Source organism: Lemur catta, chromosome 6 (genome assembly GCF_020740605.2).
Source record: "Lemur catta isolate mLemCat1 chromosome 6, mLemCat1.pri, whole genome shotgun sequence".
Lineage (NCBI taxonomy): Eukaryota > Metazoa > Chordata > Mammalia > Primates > Lemuridae > Lemur > Lemur catta.
The window spans coordinates 46,350,842-46,367,191 of NC_059133.1; the positions used below are offsets into that span (position 1 = coordinate 46,350,842).

The window sequence follows — 16,350 nt, forward strand, 5'->3', positions numbered from 1 at the left end:
AGTGCTAGGATTACAAGAATGAGCCACCGTACCTGGCCTAAGTTTTAGCTTATTAAAATCCTGGATTTATTCATAATCAGCAATTGAAGTGCAAAGATGACTTTGAACTTGGTTGGAATAATTCTGATTCTGCTAATGGTTTTTATAGAATTAATTAAAAGACTCCTATTTAGGAGACACTTTGTGATTTTCATTTCTTATTCTTTTGGCCAAACTTCTAGATCTCTCTCCAAATGTTACTTCAGGGATAATTGGTGTATCAGTTACTTCCCTTACAAACGTAGATGCCAGCCTTACATAAAGATTCTGTGGTTTTAAACTATAGCCTATTCTTCCTTTGCATTTCTTCCAAGGTTTTCTCTGTGGAATTAAATGTCAGAATCTGAAAGATGACTTCAGGACAGCTGATTTAAGAAGTATGATACCTAAAAACACACTTTATGTTGGTGTATGGGCAAAGGTAAGGCCATTCGATATGCAGGGGGTGCAACAAAATGACTTGTGAGTGTCTCCCTCCTCCACCTGTTTTGACCAAACTTTATTACTCATTTAATGGAATTGTGACAAAGAGCAGGAATCAAAACACGTGGGGATCACAGAGGCTGTTATGTTTATTGTGCAGAACAGACAGTGATAATCCACTAGAGAAATATTTTCAACAAGCAAGCGATTCAAAGTACAATCTTAGACAGCAATTCTACATGAAGAACAAAGAATAAAGTTAGAAGACACTCAAAGGAACAGGGAGAAAGTCAACTGCAGTTAAACGTCTTGATACTTTTCTCCTGCAAACATACCTAACTTGCAGAAATGGTAGAAAAGTTAAATGTCCAGTCTTACTTAGCTGTGACCAACAACAGCAAAGAACAGTCCTATAAAATTTATCTCCCACAAAAATAAACTATATATATAAAAATTTTATGATGTTCTTACTGTTCCATTGGCCACAAGCTTCTTTTTTTTCAGTATGAAAAATGAGGTATACTGGGACTTAAGAGGTAGTAGTGTGTTTTGATTGTACAACGTACAGGAAATAAAAGTGTAACTTCATCAGAGATGGAAATCACTCAGTGCTCCAAGTTTGGCCAACATGAGCAACTGCTTTGATTTTATGAGCTGGCCAATGAGGTTTCTAAAAGGCCCATCCAAAGATATGGAATGTGACTTTTATTTTTATGAGCCACTGTTTATTTGCTTATTTAATGCACAGTTAACAGTAATGTTGAGTTTTAATTCTCTCCATAGCTCCTTTGGTGATTTCACAACAGTGAGCGATCTGCCAGTCTCAGAGAGGTATGTGGCCTTTGCAACTACCTCCCTGAAGCGGCTGGAAGAGAGATGGTTTTGAGTTTCATGTCACTTCAGTACTAAAAGCCATACTGACACAAGCCGTCATGAGAAACTACCTCCTGGCCCAGTTGATAATAGCATGTTAAAAAGTCAGCACACTCACTAGGAGAGAAAGGCATAAAAACTCTACATAAGAAGCGCTTAAAATAAATCTGGTTGAGACATAGTACAAAAATCACATTTGTGTAAAATACATGAAAATATTTGTCAAGCATTTTCTTATATTCAACTAATCTTAAAAACACATATTTTTGATTGCATTATGCAAAAGCTGAGCTTGTTGCATCTCACCTACAAAGCTTCAAGTTTCTTTGAAGGTTGGCTTTTACTTTACGTATTTATTATTTATTTACTTATTTTGCAAAAGTACGTAAAAATGTGTTCCTTTCTATCAAATGACTTTTACAAAAATAGTTTGGATTAGGGATAGTTGCAGTTTGAACTATTTCAAACATTGAGAAAAATGAAGGCTGCAAGTAACAAGATCATTCCTTTTGAAGTCTGGAGGTAGGTCTTTGCAAGTCAATTAGTCCATTTCCTTAAACAATTCATTTGAGGTACAGACTTGGAGGGTAATATTTAAACATTACAGTCAAATTTTGTGTGATGTGTAGTGTGATTGAGGAAAATTATCCTTAAGAACCTAGGAGCGACTTGGTTAAAAAATATTCAAGTTAATGTAGAAATCTAGCAGAGAAGCTGAAACAAGTATTTGTAAAATTTTAATTAAAAAAAAACATAGAAAAATACATACCCATGCTGAAACACAGTAAGGAGACTGTTTCTTTAACTGTAATTAAGTGTATAAAAAGAACTGCAGATGATTAGAATCACCTACCCAGTACGTTTTTTTCTTGCATTGCTTGTGTATAGCAGCATGTAATAAGTACTAGACTGTAAATTCATTGTAACATTCAGAGGTAGTATTGAGTAGTGGGGATATATTGCATCTCTGGCTAAAAGTGCAGTTTGAATGAAGAGATGGTGAACCAAAGCACCTCAGTCAACCATCTTATGTCAAAACGTATTACTTGAAGTAACACATAAGCTTAATTTGAGGTAAGTGGTATTTAGGTCTTTCACGGAAACCGATACACAATGAAAAGAGAAAGAGAGAGAGAGAGAGAGAGAGACTGCTTATTTTGCTTTTTAAATTCTCATATAACTATAGCAAAAGAAATTTAGATTTCGCTCCTCCCACCTCATAATTCAGGTGAGTTCATCATGCATTATTCTGTTGTATCTTTTCATTAAATTACAAAGAGGATAATTTTACTTGTCTAGGTTCCTTAAATGCTCTGAGGCTGACAAGTGTTATTTATTGCTAAATGGCATTTGGCTCTGTAGGAAGTAGATTTCCTGAAAATGAAGTGTTATTCTGAAAAAAAAAAAAAAAAAAAAAAAAAAAGAGTGCTATGAGTAAATTTATTACTCCTACTGATATGTGTGATATCCATAAATATAGGAGTTGGCAATATTTGTTTGCTTACTTCCCTTTTTGAAAAATGAACATAACCTTTTCTGGTGTGTTAGCTGAATGAAAGGATACATCAGCATTTCGTCTCATTTAGAAATAAAAAGTTAAAAATCATCAAGTAAGTGTTCTACAAGATTATATGGAAGAGAGAAAGTAGTATCTAGTCCTTATCTTTGGTGTTCTAAACAGAGGGATTCACTACGGAGAGCGGGTGCGGTGGTACTGGAGGCAGACGCAGCGTCACACACCGCGCTTTTCCTATATGAATGCCCGACGTCACGAGTGTGACACGTCTCTTGTTCGCATGCAGTGCAGTGATTGACTCGGCCCAAGTCAGAGTTTTTCTCACCCACCCACTCTTGCTTATCAGATCAACAAACTATTAGTAGGTTAAGAAAAAAGAGAACAGTAATTAAAAGTTGCATTGTTAAACTGTGTCCCCTGTGTTTACAGCAGTTTTTCACTAAACCTGGGACTGTGAAGGGATTACAAAGAAGGTGATTAATATAGTCCTTTTTAAGGTTATGTGATTTCTCCCCGCCCCGCCCCCTCCCGTCCCCCGCCCCGCCCCGCCCCGCCCAGGTGACCGTGGAAAGACCATGGCAACAGAGAATAAGTGGTCACTGCAGTGTCTTCTCCCTTCAAAAGATCCAACTGCTGCTGAGGTAGAAATCGAATGTCGGTGCCCCCTAATCTTCTTCCGCGGACTCTTGTGAGGATGTCTCTTCAGTTTCCTCCTGGAACACACAAAGGGCACAACCATTACGCTGCGTGGGCTGCTCCTGCAGACAGTTCAGAGGTGACCGCCTTCCACAGCACATTATGCTTGCTTCAAAAGAGGATGATGGTGATTGGCAAGCCCTCATTCCCAGGGCTTCTTAAACTGTAATTGAAGAATCAAGGTGTTGTTTTTTCCCAGAGCGGTCATTAGCTACTGTTGACTTAAGGCTTGACATCATGGCGGCTGGTCAGCAAATTCAATTGTTTGCCGTCTAGAGAATGTCAGGGCAATGCAAGCTTACTCGCCAATTAGGAAAAAAAAAGAAATGGATGAATGTTTCCCGACAGCATGCCAGTCATCAGTTTTAAAAACTGGCATACAAGTAAGAAAAATAAAGTTAAAGGGATCCTTTCTTAAGGCATGAATAAACCCATCTCCCAGAAACGGGCCATGATAGTCGATATTTTTATAGTGCTTACCAGATGCATTCAGGTACTGTCTGGTAGTATTCCTGTTTTACAGATGAGAAAACCAAGGTGCAGACAACTCATGTGCCCAGAGTTACAGGGTGAGGGGGGCCAGGATTTGGGCCGAGTCAGGCTGGTGGCAGAACCTGCATGTGACCCTTGTGCCACTGAGCAAAGGCAGTGTGAGAGCGGGAGCCCAGAAAGAGCTGCAAGAGCGGATGACAAACCTTTCCAAATCTATTTCTTCATTCTCGTATTTGGTAAGGCACATTTTGAGACAATAACGAAAGTTCAGCATAACTGCTCAGTCTCAATACTAAATCCACATCGACCAAACAGTTGACAGTGGGCTGGCCCAGCAGAGAAAATCTAACATACATGTTTTTGCAGGGCCCCCTCTTCATGTAAATCTAATTCCTCCTTCTCTTTCCCTTTTTCTGATTCCTTATGGCTCTGGAATTTGTTGGGGTTTCTGCGAGCTGGCTTGAGCCGCAAAGCTCTCTTTCCTTTTGCTTATTTAACAAATGTGCAGTACCTTTCAGGACATGGGTGGTAAAGCGGAGACAATAAACATTTCTGATAAAAGCGTCGTTAGCGAGAGGATGATTTTTATCAAATGCTGCACACTGTCTCCTAAGACGGCATGTGAAAAAGATCTGGGAGAAGAGGTAAACATTTACTCCTGCAGCAAACGGAGCCCCTTTAAGAATGACCAGCTTAAAACAGCTTATAACAGTCTTCATACTTTAATAGATTTGATTTTCCACATGGCTTCATTTTGTCTGGGTGGCTAACCGACACAATTTATACCTCTCTTCCTTTCCCAGGTCACTACAGTACACCATTCAGTAAAGCATGCCTTAAAGCTTGTCTGCGTTATATGACCAAACTTCCATTCATTAGTGTTTGAAACACTTCAGCTGTGAAGGGGCTCCTAAATGCTACCATGTGTGACGCTTTTGCGTAAAAGCAGCAAACTGGGAGGAAAAAAGCCCACATGAACGGGCGCTCACACACTCATATGAATGCACGCGTGTGCGCACACACACACAAACACGCACGCACTTACACAGACTCTATCGTGGGCCTTAATCACAGGCCGCTGCTTACTTGCAAACCCTTTGCAAAAGGTTTCAAACATTCTCTTTCCCCCAAAGACTGAGAGAGCTGTAAATCCTGGGAATAAACACACATACAAATGAATGGATTGCAGCTTAAAAAATAGAACCACGGCAGCATCAAGTCATGAGATTTCACACCAGTTTTGTTTAGTCTGCTTTGGGTTTTGTGGGAAATGTGGAACGTAGGAAGCTACCTCCCCTTTCCTCCCAACCCCCACCCTGCGGGCGTCACATATTTCAGCATCAGGTTTATACCTCTTGACTAGGCAACAGGCCATGACCCTGAGATTCTCTGTGGAGTCCTGGCCACAAAGGAGGATGTGGCATGATCAAAGCCATGGACAGACGAAAGAGGGACAAGCCAGGGATCAGCTGCCCTGTGACCTTGTCTTTTCACTTAATATTTAAATTCCAGAAAGTCACTAAGCTGTTGGGCAGATACTCTTCGTCCGTCCCCAAATGACTCACTTCTCACTATGACATGAGTTGTGGACTTAGCTGGCTACTCTGAAACAGACCACGGCATAAGAGCCGGAAGGTCTATTTTATTTCTCCTTCTCACAGTTCACAAATTAATCGAATGCAGTCAAGCTGGATTGAGCAGTGATTATTCCATTTCTAACTGCTTGATTCTTCTGTGCTCTCTGGAAACCAAGGTACTTCTAAATCTGGAAGGAAGTAGAATTTTCAGGCCATGAACTTACAAAGACCTTGTACTAGATGGAATGCGATCAGCTTTTCAAAACATTCCCAGACACTTTGTTTGATCTGAGCTCCCGAAACGCCTGATATTCCGATCCCTTAGACACAACTCTGCTGAATGGTCTCTCATGCCGTTTTCTTTACTTAACAGTCCTTAATGCAACAGGGTGAGTTGTTTTATTAATGCATCTTTCCGCCAACCTTGAAATTCTTCTACTAGTAACCATCAATTAGTATTGGGAACATGACTAGGATGTTGGGGGTGGGAGTCTCACTCCATTAAGCTTTTGGAGGTACTGTGGCTCTCACACTCTCAGAGCGAAGGTTTTGTTAAATGTCTAGTTAGTAGGGGACTCTCCCTTCTTGGCATAGCCCCAGCTGGCCACCCTCCAGAGGAAGGTATGGCTGCAAAACAGATGACGCTGGCAGGGTGGGTGGCACTTCCTACCTCTGCAAACCTCAGTTCTCGCCTTCCCAGTGACTTGGGTTCTGCTACATGTGTGGCTGCTGTAACACAAGTGTGTGGGCCATGAAGAGACGCACAATCCTCCCTGTTAGGAATGACGCTGGAAAACCCACTCTCAGCTGCTAAGCGTCACCGTTTGGCTGGACTTCACACAGGGCATTTTTGTGGTACAAAGAGGGGACAGAAACAGGTGACATGGAGAACAAGGAGCTGGCTCCAAAGTACCCAAAGAATCTTATTTCTGTAACAGAGTACAGAGTACCACAGTGTTGGTAGGGACCCCTGTGCTTCAATCCTCTTTGATAACTTAGAAGACATGGCCATGTGTTGCAGACAATAGCTTGCACCTCCACATCTTTAAAAATTACTTTATGGTTGCCACATAATGGCCAAAGGAACTTTGAGCTTGTGTAGCTCTCTTGGAACAGCCTTGAAATAATAAGGAGACTTATTGTTGCTAAGAGTTACACACATCTCTCTCACTTGGGATGAGGTGGTGGGATGGGAGGGCTAAACAGCAGCTCTCTGGTCAAGAAGACTTACCTGTTAGAATGGGGCTTCAGGAATGTGAAGATGAAAGGACTTTTCAAAGTGGAAGTGCACAGTGACATTTTTATGAGCATCGGCCACTAAGGTCTCTAAACATTGAACAGCTCCCGGCCATTCATGTGGCCACTTTGCAAAGACAAGTGAAGCTACATCACACCAGGACTAAACATGTGACTTTTTCTGGCAGGAAACTGATGAGAGGGGAAAGGGGTGGGCAGAATTGGAGAACTATATTTTTATTATAACTATTGGAAAATTGCACTCACTTTGCTTTAGTTTTTCTTTTGTTCATGAAACAAGGAATTTAATAAATGTAACTCTTTCATTGCTTTGGCTAAGCTTGAAAATAAAAAACAAAACCCACTAAAACCCAGAAATATAGTTTGCACATATCACTGTTCTTTTAATTTGGTTCAACATGGTGCATGTGATACATACTTTTGGGTACATTTCAGCTAATTGATTAAAAAGGAGGCCAATGACAGCCCAATATCCAATCTTAAGTTCTAATGCTGGCTGGAATTTTAAAATGTCTTGAGTTTAATCAGAGCTCTTACCACACAAGCACGGGCGAGGGTGTGCGCTGCAAGAAAGTTCAGGATTTAATGCTAAGAGCTGAAGCTCTGGGTTTAATTTTCAGATGCAGACTAAACAGCAGGTCTGCAGTGGAAGAGAGGCCAGTGGGTTCCAAATGGAACTGGGAAATGGAAATGCCCTCCCTGCAAACTCAAGGGTTGTGTCACCACAATGCCCCTCTTTGTGTGTTGTAAGGAGTGCAAAAATCACAAAAATCCGTGTCAGCTTTAATAAGTCCTTATATTTTTTTCTTAACTACAAAGAATTCTGCAACTCTTTTATTATGTGATGCTGCAGGCCAGAAATACATTTGTGATTTAGGCTATCTTGCCAATAAACCTGGTAGTCTAGAAAGGGTAGTTATGGCTGAATGACATTCTTTTTATCATCTTAGTAAGTTCAACTCCTCTCAGAACAACAAATTTAAGAGTTTTTCATGTTCACAAATACCTCGAGTTGGTCTTGTCGGAACAGAAACAAAGGGCTCTCCTTCCCAGCCGCAATGACCAGGAACCAATTTTTCAAGTTCCATCTGCAGCTAAGTGACCCGCAAGACTACAAGGGCTGAGTTTTTCTATTTCTCTGTCAGATATTTTAATTTAAAATGGATTGGGTCTGTTTAACTTAATGGAAAGCGATTATTTCCTCCAACTAGGAAAACTTTACAGATTTCTTAAAAACATGTTAAATGGAACATATATAGCACATAGAATCTGGCAAGTGCAAGGGATTCTGGTGGAAATGATAGGAGGGAAATATGTTTTTCAAAAAGAGACTTGGGAAGTTGAGATATGTACAGCACTTGTACTGATCTTGTTTTTATTTTTACATTATGTGTATAAAAACCTAGAAGTGCCAGGACTACTTTGTGTGAGTTAGCATCAACTTAATAAAATTGGTTTTGAGGTCTCTCCAGGGCATGTTTAAGGTAAAGGAGGTTGATCTTAGATGTCACTGACAGCAGGTGCCAGCCGTGACACTAACAGGTTGTGTAACCTGTGCCTTCTCCCTCCATGTCAGACCAGTAATGACAATACACATCTAGCTGCACTGCAGGGTTGTGTGAGAAAAAAATGTGACAACCACATGGGAAAACTTTGAAAAGGAGTAAAAAGCCTGTAGGATTACAGTGTGGAACTGTGATTATTAATTTCAGTGACTCATTCTGTGATTATTTCTTTACCTGTGATTCAATGATAGAATTTTGAGAAATAAAAATTATTAAACAATGTCCCCAAAAGAAAATAAAATAGGAAGTCTTAGATTCCTAAAATGTACTCCTGCCTGTCTTGTTCGTACTCTCAACTGAGTTCCACCATTGAAAATATTGTAATGGATCCAACACTGGGCCCTGGAATACTACCAATTTCTTTTTCTTGGGATGGAGGGCTATTTAAATAAAAATCTTGAGGTGCTACTCACATTTTTCAGATAGGAAAATCATTTTATGTACAAACTAATTGCAAGTTTCAGGAGTCATGATTCCTGAGGATTCCAAGTTTAATCCATTTTCCATGCCAGGTACAATTCTTATCAAAGGAGCCTTGCAGTTAATAGCTAAAGATGCAGCAAGGGGGTCGTTGCATGAAGAAAGTGTTCATAAGAAGGGAATTTATTTCTACATTTCCAAAACTGTTGAGGAATGCCCTTATTTTTATGCAAAGTAGTTTTTATATGTGGGTAGGTTAAAGGCTGCTGAATGGTTATGTTCCAGATGTGCTTATTAATAGGACAGACTAGGAAAAATCTTTTTCTTTTGTTTTCTGTATGTATAAAATTTTGCATAGCTGTTGCATTTGTTGCCAGGGAACAGAATATTTCTGGATTTTAATCATTACTGCACCAAATGTTTTTCATTATCCAGAGCTATGACTTTTGAATAAGATTATAAAAATATCAATAACTGTAAGTCAACAAATAATTATTCAGTAGACATTTGAGTGTCCAGCAAACATTTTCTGAATGTAAAGGAAGTGTCTTAGACAAAGCAACTTATTTCTAATCAATCATTAAGGATTTTCTTAGGAAGACCAGGTTTTAAAGCCAGTTGCTATTTGTTCCATATTAATTTGGGTCAAGAAGTTTGGACAGTAAGAAGAAAGTTTAAATGTGGAATGAATAATTGGGTTTTAGCCAGTTCACATCCCAATGCAGAGGAAAAGCATTCTGCAACAGGAATGGGAAAAGCAGGTAGCCACTGCCATCTTATTTTTAGCCTAATCCACAGACTTCCCCACACAGTTAAAAACAATCACACTTTTAAAAAACTCCTACAGCAAGCCTGTCAAAGTTCATAAATACTAAATTTTGCCTTTTGGAGTTTTATAAATTGCCCCAAATTGAGTGATGTTCTTTCACTTTTGTTAGAAGCTATGTCATCTCTACAAGATATTCCCTGGCAAGAAACAGCTGACTTCTTGTTGCCAATATTCCTGTATTTCAACTGTTAGCTAATTACTTCATCTGTTTACAGTTAATAATCATTTTGATATGCTTCCTCTGCCCTCCAATTTCCCTGTGCTGTTGTTATGTCCCTGAACTACTTTATTAAGGGTTAAACGTCAGTGTCTACTTCGCTCTCTCCTTTTCCTCTGACCTTTGTAATAGTGTCAGAGGTCAGAGGTTAAATCAAAAAGTATTTCCTATACAACAAAACAGTGCCACTCAGGGCAGCCTTTGATATGATTCTTCATGTTTTGCCAGTTGGTACTAAACATTTACCGGCCCACAAAATGTTTTACCAGCTTGAAAGAGCATAAGTAAGAAAATAAATAAATCAGTACTCTTTATGACTTAGGCGGTATAAATCACTATGCTCCCTGAGTGAGTAGACGAGTGACTATTTGTAAGCCTGATTTATTATGAACTATTTACTGCAGTGGCCAAGGTACCATGTAAAAGATGAGTGTTAGAGTGAGAATGCTGTCCCCTCTCTTCCTTCCTTCTTTGTATGTCTAGACTAAAAGCCCTCAGTAAAAATGCCTTCTTTAAGAAAAAAATGCTGACTGCAATTCATCAACTTGCTTGTCCCAAAATGAAATCTCTCATTTTGCTCCAAACAATGTTTAGGTTGTCTGAAATATAAACATTCTTAAAACTGCCCTTGAAGTCTCTGTAAAAACATTCACCATTTTTTTTAAGGGGGGAAAATCCCCTGATATCCAAGGCTTACTGAGATTTCTTTGCCCTGATGCACACCACCCACAGAAGATGTTACTTGCAGGTAAAAACTCTATTTTGAAACAGAGAGCTTTGTTTCCGGTCTTTGAGAAACTGAAAACTTTCCAATTCTCTCACTGGGAAATTGAAATGGAGCAGGTTTATACCTGTCCTAATCGCTAGAGGCATAGCTTGCTAGGGCTGTACAACAATGAGGAAAGTAGATTGAAAGGATGGGAAACTGTTGAGGTTCTAAAAATGTGTTTTCCCTTTGAGTGGGGAAGAAAGGTGAAAAATAATGTCTGAATTTTATATATAAAGGAGTCACTTCTAATCTCAGGTTAAATCCTTAAAAAGGGAACACCAAGAAACAGTAAGATTATCTGATAAACTAGCAAAACATTTTTAGACATCTGAGATGGAAAGAGATGTATTTTTATCAAAATAGAAAAGAAACAAAAGCACCCTCTATCAACAATAATAATCTGATACTTCTACGGTGTGTCTTTTATTAAAAATAAAAGAAAACCCTACCTCCATTTCCTACTAAAGTTAAGAATGTAATCCATATGGCTGAGAATTCAACTACTCAAATTGCTAAAAAATGAGCTAATTTCTATTTGTCTCTAATTAGCTAATTTCTATATATCGCTTATTTTGTCACTTTAAATGAAAATATAGTAGAGTTCTCTAGTAAGCTTTGTTTTCACTGGTTTGGGAATTAAAAAAAAAAGTTAATGTGAATATTGCAGATTTTCCCCTTCAGATTTTTAAGAGGCTATTAACTTTCCCATTAGGATTATGGGACACACTTGAGGTTTGCAACGATGGCACCTGGTGGATTTTCCAACTCCCCACAGTAGGGTTTCCCTTTAGTTTTTATTTCTCTCTAGACACATGTACTTGTATATACAAGCACAAGCACATATGTAGATGTTGAGATTTATCATAATTCTGAATTTGTCTCCTCAGAACAAACTTTGCTATTTTGTAGCCCAGTTTCAAGAAGGTACATTTTTGAAGCTCTGAGGAGGTGTCAGAGTTTGATGGCATGAGGATACTCTACCACAGAGTCTTTGTAATTCCCCAAACAGGTAACATACATGCAAGGAAGGTGATTCTGACTGCTTTAGCCCTAACAATAGGATATAGCAATTGCTATAAAATTTCCCCTAGTTAAATAAAATTCTGACTTTAAAAACATTCAGTGAAAACACTGGAGGTCAAAAAGTTAATACTTCTGAGTTGATTAGAATTCTAGAATTTTTGAAAATATACACCTCTAGAAATGAAAAATGTAGAAGCCAAAAATAAGTCAGAACATAATGCCCCCTGGAATTCATATGATTATGAATCTCTCGTATTCTTGGGAGTAAGAACAGAGGCATTAGTATTACCCCATTTCCTAGGTGGATAAATAGGGCAAAGGTAAATTAATTAGCCCACAGGGGTGGGGCCAGGAAGGAAAACCTAGGTCTCTTTACACACCACTGAGCCCTTTTATTTAGATGTATAATATTTACTTGTGCTAAACTCTTTACCACCTCAAAACAGAATCTGAATGTAATCCTTCAAAATGCTGTTGATAAAGAAAGGATATCAGCCTGAGTTAATCCAGATTGCCACATGGAAAGGCCATCTGGGAGGATATTTTGAAAGAAACAGATGGGGAAAAAAGAGATTCTTTTGAACGTAGTGCAGAATTTACATTATCCTCCATGAGCATTCATGTAGTCCCCGTGTTTACAGAATTCATCACTGTGTCCTTAGACAATATAAATTAGGCAGCCCAGTGAGCTCATGTTCTTTTATCTAATTCTGAATCTGAACACCTCTCCTTTAAAGGGGAAATCTAGAGCAGGGTCTGTATGACAGCCAGAGTATCAGTGAAGAGCAACTCAATCACTTGTGGCTCCTTGGAGATTGCTGATTTTCTTGGGAAATGAATTGTGATTCCACTTACATTATTTCTTGGTGTATTAATGTCCAGTTTTCAGCCACATTAATAATCTCCACCTATGATGTATTTGTTCCTGCTTCTCTACCTTTGCATATACCATTCATCTTAACTATAACGTCTTCCTTTCTTTCCCTTAATTTATGTCTCCATTTTCCTTTCTGAAACTAAACAACCCCAAAATCAGACAAAACCATAACAATTCCACTCTTCAGGGTACCATCCCCTTAATAACCTGAGACATTCCACTCATTCATCTGTATCCCCTATGAGCTCCATATACATTGACATCCTGTGGTCATTTGCTCAACAAATTTTCAAACATCGCATGTGTTTTCACTGAGTATCTTCATCCCTGGTTGCACATTAGAATGATTCAGGGAGTTCATAAAAAATACTGATGCTTAGGTCTCCAGACCAAATCAACAGGATCCCTGAAGACTGGGGCCATTGGTACGTAGGTAAATGCAGAACAACTTGCCGTCCAGGAAACAAAGTCCTCATTTGTTGTATTTGTCAAATTCCATGGCGTAAACACTCCCACCACAGTGGATTTCAAGCTACCTACTTCACATCACTGAATGTAAAATTCAGAAGAGATGTTCAGTTTACTTACTAGAGCAGGCTCCTACACACCACAGAACAGGGTGCAGGCATATATATATATATATATATATATATATGTATGTATGTAATCTCTAGGTAATTCTAATATGCAGCCAAGGTTAAGAACCGCTGAATTAGATTGCACATTTCTCAGATGCGGTGACTGCTTTTTTTGTTTGACTCATCTCCCCTACAACAGCAAGAAGAGGGACCACGTAAAGTTATTAATCTGTAGTTCACAGCCTACGACACCAAAGTGAACCCTGCAGTATCCTTTGATTCAAATGCACAGAATTATCAATTTACTTTCTCTTGATTTTTTGCACTGATGAAAGATGAGAGGCTAAACATTCTCCTACTTAAAAAGTTAAGTTTTTGTTTATATTTTATTTTGTTCAGCATTGCTTACAAACACTCAAACACTAAGTATTTTTAGTGCCCCCCTCCCACTCTTGACTTTTAAATATGGGAGCAGCAATGAGAATGATTTTTTTTGGTGGTAATTCTGTTTTTATTCCACTTAAAGTTCACAAGTAATTATCTGAATACAGTTTCCTTGCATCCTTACATGTGTTTAAAAGCTTCAGTTCTTTTCCAGGAATTTTTAAAGAACAGGAGACGTATAAGGTGGCCCAATGGTCTTTCCCAGGCAAAGCAACACTGTCTTAAGAGAACAGGATGCAACGTAATTTTTAAAGACCTCTAGGGAAAAAGATTCCATGGATATTTGACATTATGTGAAAGAGATTCTACAAGGACCTTGGTAACTCAGGACACTGTTTAATGACTGACTTTAGCAGGTTCTGCATGATACCATCTAGATCTCCAAGGTGTCTATATAAACCCAGAAGAGAAGAGAACAGCACGACATTCTTACACTTCAATAATGGCTCACATTCTTCACAATCATGATTAATTTATTCTTCAGTTTTGCTTTCTTCAAGTTATACTTCCTCGATAAATATGATTTTTGTGTTTCTATGTATAGATGTAGTTTGGATAAGGAACTGCAGGCATATGGAACTAGAGAAGTAAAGCTGGTTTCTAATTTTGATGTGTCCAAAAACTTCAGAGACTGTATTTCAGTCATTTAAACAAGACCTGAGAGTTCATCAATCTGCACATTAGTACAATTTAACTTCCTACTTTCCCAGCCTCCCTTGGGGTATTTTGGGATCATCAAATGTTATGAAATAATTCAATGAACAGATATGTTTCCAGTCATGGATCATAAAATATTTTGCAACTCATAAATCCCATGTCAAGTCAATGAAATATAGACAGTCAGGTGAAAAGGATAAAATCTGATGTTTAAGAATTATTAAAACATATGATAAGATTAAATATTTGTTTTATATATGAAGCACTGAAATAAACTAGTTTTATTACTAAAAGTATTTATATTTTCTTTGTACACTTAAGACCTTGAGTTTTGGGGTTTTTAACGACAGAATTTCAGACTATATATTCCTGACTTTGTAGGATACAAAAAACCTTCAAGAATACTGCAATGCTGACATAATCAAAATTAGAAAAATACTAATTAAAGGTTTTATTGGGGGACATTTTTTCACTATATATTTCACTTTACTTTTTATATTAATTGGGAGAAAAAAATCATAACGGCCATTCCTTACCTGAGCAGGCTTCTTCTGAACGACTTGTTGTGGCTAAGGAAGAAAAAAAAAAAAAAGAAGTGTTATACTTTAAATGGAAACATACATTATGGAAAAAATTAGGTATACATGTTTCAAACACAGACAGTTGTCTGCAAAGAAAAGAGGAACATTTAAAGTTCAAATGGTTTATCTAAGGCTAAAAGGTGTTTATTCATGATCTCTCTATTTTAAGGAAATACAACACAGGTCATCTCCATGACAACAATTCCCAATTAAATTCTGGCATACATACGAACTATATCAAAATAACCTTAACTGTTTGATTCACTTTGTTTTTAGTCTCCGTATCACAAAACTGAGGAGTGAAGATGTCTAATTCACTCATTTGAAGTATATAATTCAAAGGCTTATAGTATATGCAAAGGGCTGTATAGCCATCACCATCATCAAACTTAGAACATTTTCATTTCTTCTAACAGAAACCCTGTACCCATCAGCGGTCACTCTTCATTCCCCTCCACCTCCCTAGCTGCCCTCCCACGCCACATCGACCACAAATCTACTTTCTGTTTCTATATATTTGCCTACTCTGGACATTGCATGCAAACAGAATCATACTATATATATATATATATGTAAAGAGAAAGAGAGGAGAGAGAGAGAGCGCATGCATGCAAGAATCCTTTGTGTCTGGCTTCTTTTACTGGCCTAGTATTTTCTAGGGTCATCCTTGTGGTAGCATCAGTAGTTCATTCCTTTGTATGGCCCAATAATATTTCATTGTATAGATAATACCACATCTTACCTATCCATTCATTAGCTGACGGACATCTGGGTTGTTGCCACCTTTTGGTTATTATGAATAATGCTACTATGAACATTTTAGTGTGGACATGTTTTCATTTCTTATGGGTGTACACCTAGGAATGGAATGGCTGCATCAAATAGCAATTCTTTGTTTCATTTTTTCTGGAGCTGCCAGACGGTTTTCCAAAGCAGCCCCACCAGCAATGTCTGAGAATTCCAGTTTCTCCACATACAAGCCAACATTTGTCACTGCCTGTCTTTTTGATTACAGACACCCAACTGGGTGTGAAGTTGAATGTCTTTGCTGTTCTGATTTGAGTTTCCCTCACTGCTAACAATGTTCAACATCTTTTCATGTGCTTATTGGCCATTTGTATACCTTCTGTGGAGAGATGTTTACTTAAATCCTTTGCCCATTTAAAAAATTTGCTTGTCTCTTCATAAATGAGTTTTAAGAGTTCTTCTAATGTTCTGGATACAAGTCCCTTATCAGATACACGATTTGCAAACATCTTCTTCCATTCTGTAAATTTGTTCACTTTTTTGATGGTATCATATGAAGAATATATTGTGTCATATCCATACTGATATATGTTTCCTTGTATGTGTACAGCAAAACTCTCCTATTTTGAGTGAAACATCTGAGGAAACTTTTTTCTGTCTGTCTAAATTAATTTTCCAATGGAATACTAGAAAATATTTACTATTCTGTGGTACTGTAAAAGGTGGATATGAAGCCCAGGCTTTTTGGTGGATTACTTCTAGTACTCACT

General features: G+C 38.2%; 1 protein-coding gene across 1 annotated transcript in view; it reads right to left on the reverse strand.

Annotated features, from left to right (window-relative positions):
- Nucleotides 1-593: 593 nt before the first annotated feature.
- HMGA2 (high mobility group AT-hook 2) overlaps nucleotides 594-16,350 on the reverse strand; it is a 127,745-nt gene continuing 111,988 nt past the window's right edge. The window contains exons 4-5 of the mRNA XM_045553426.1: nucleotides 14,789-14,821; nucleotides 594-3,564 (exon numbers count right to left, since the gene is read on the reverse strand). Coding sequence (XP_045409382.1) covers nucleotides 3,517-3,564; nucleotides 14,789-14,821 — 81 coding nt within the window. The 3' untranslated portion in view covers nucleotides 594-3,516. The remainder of the gene's footprint in view (nucleotides 3,565-14,788; nucleotides 14,822-16,350) is intronic.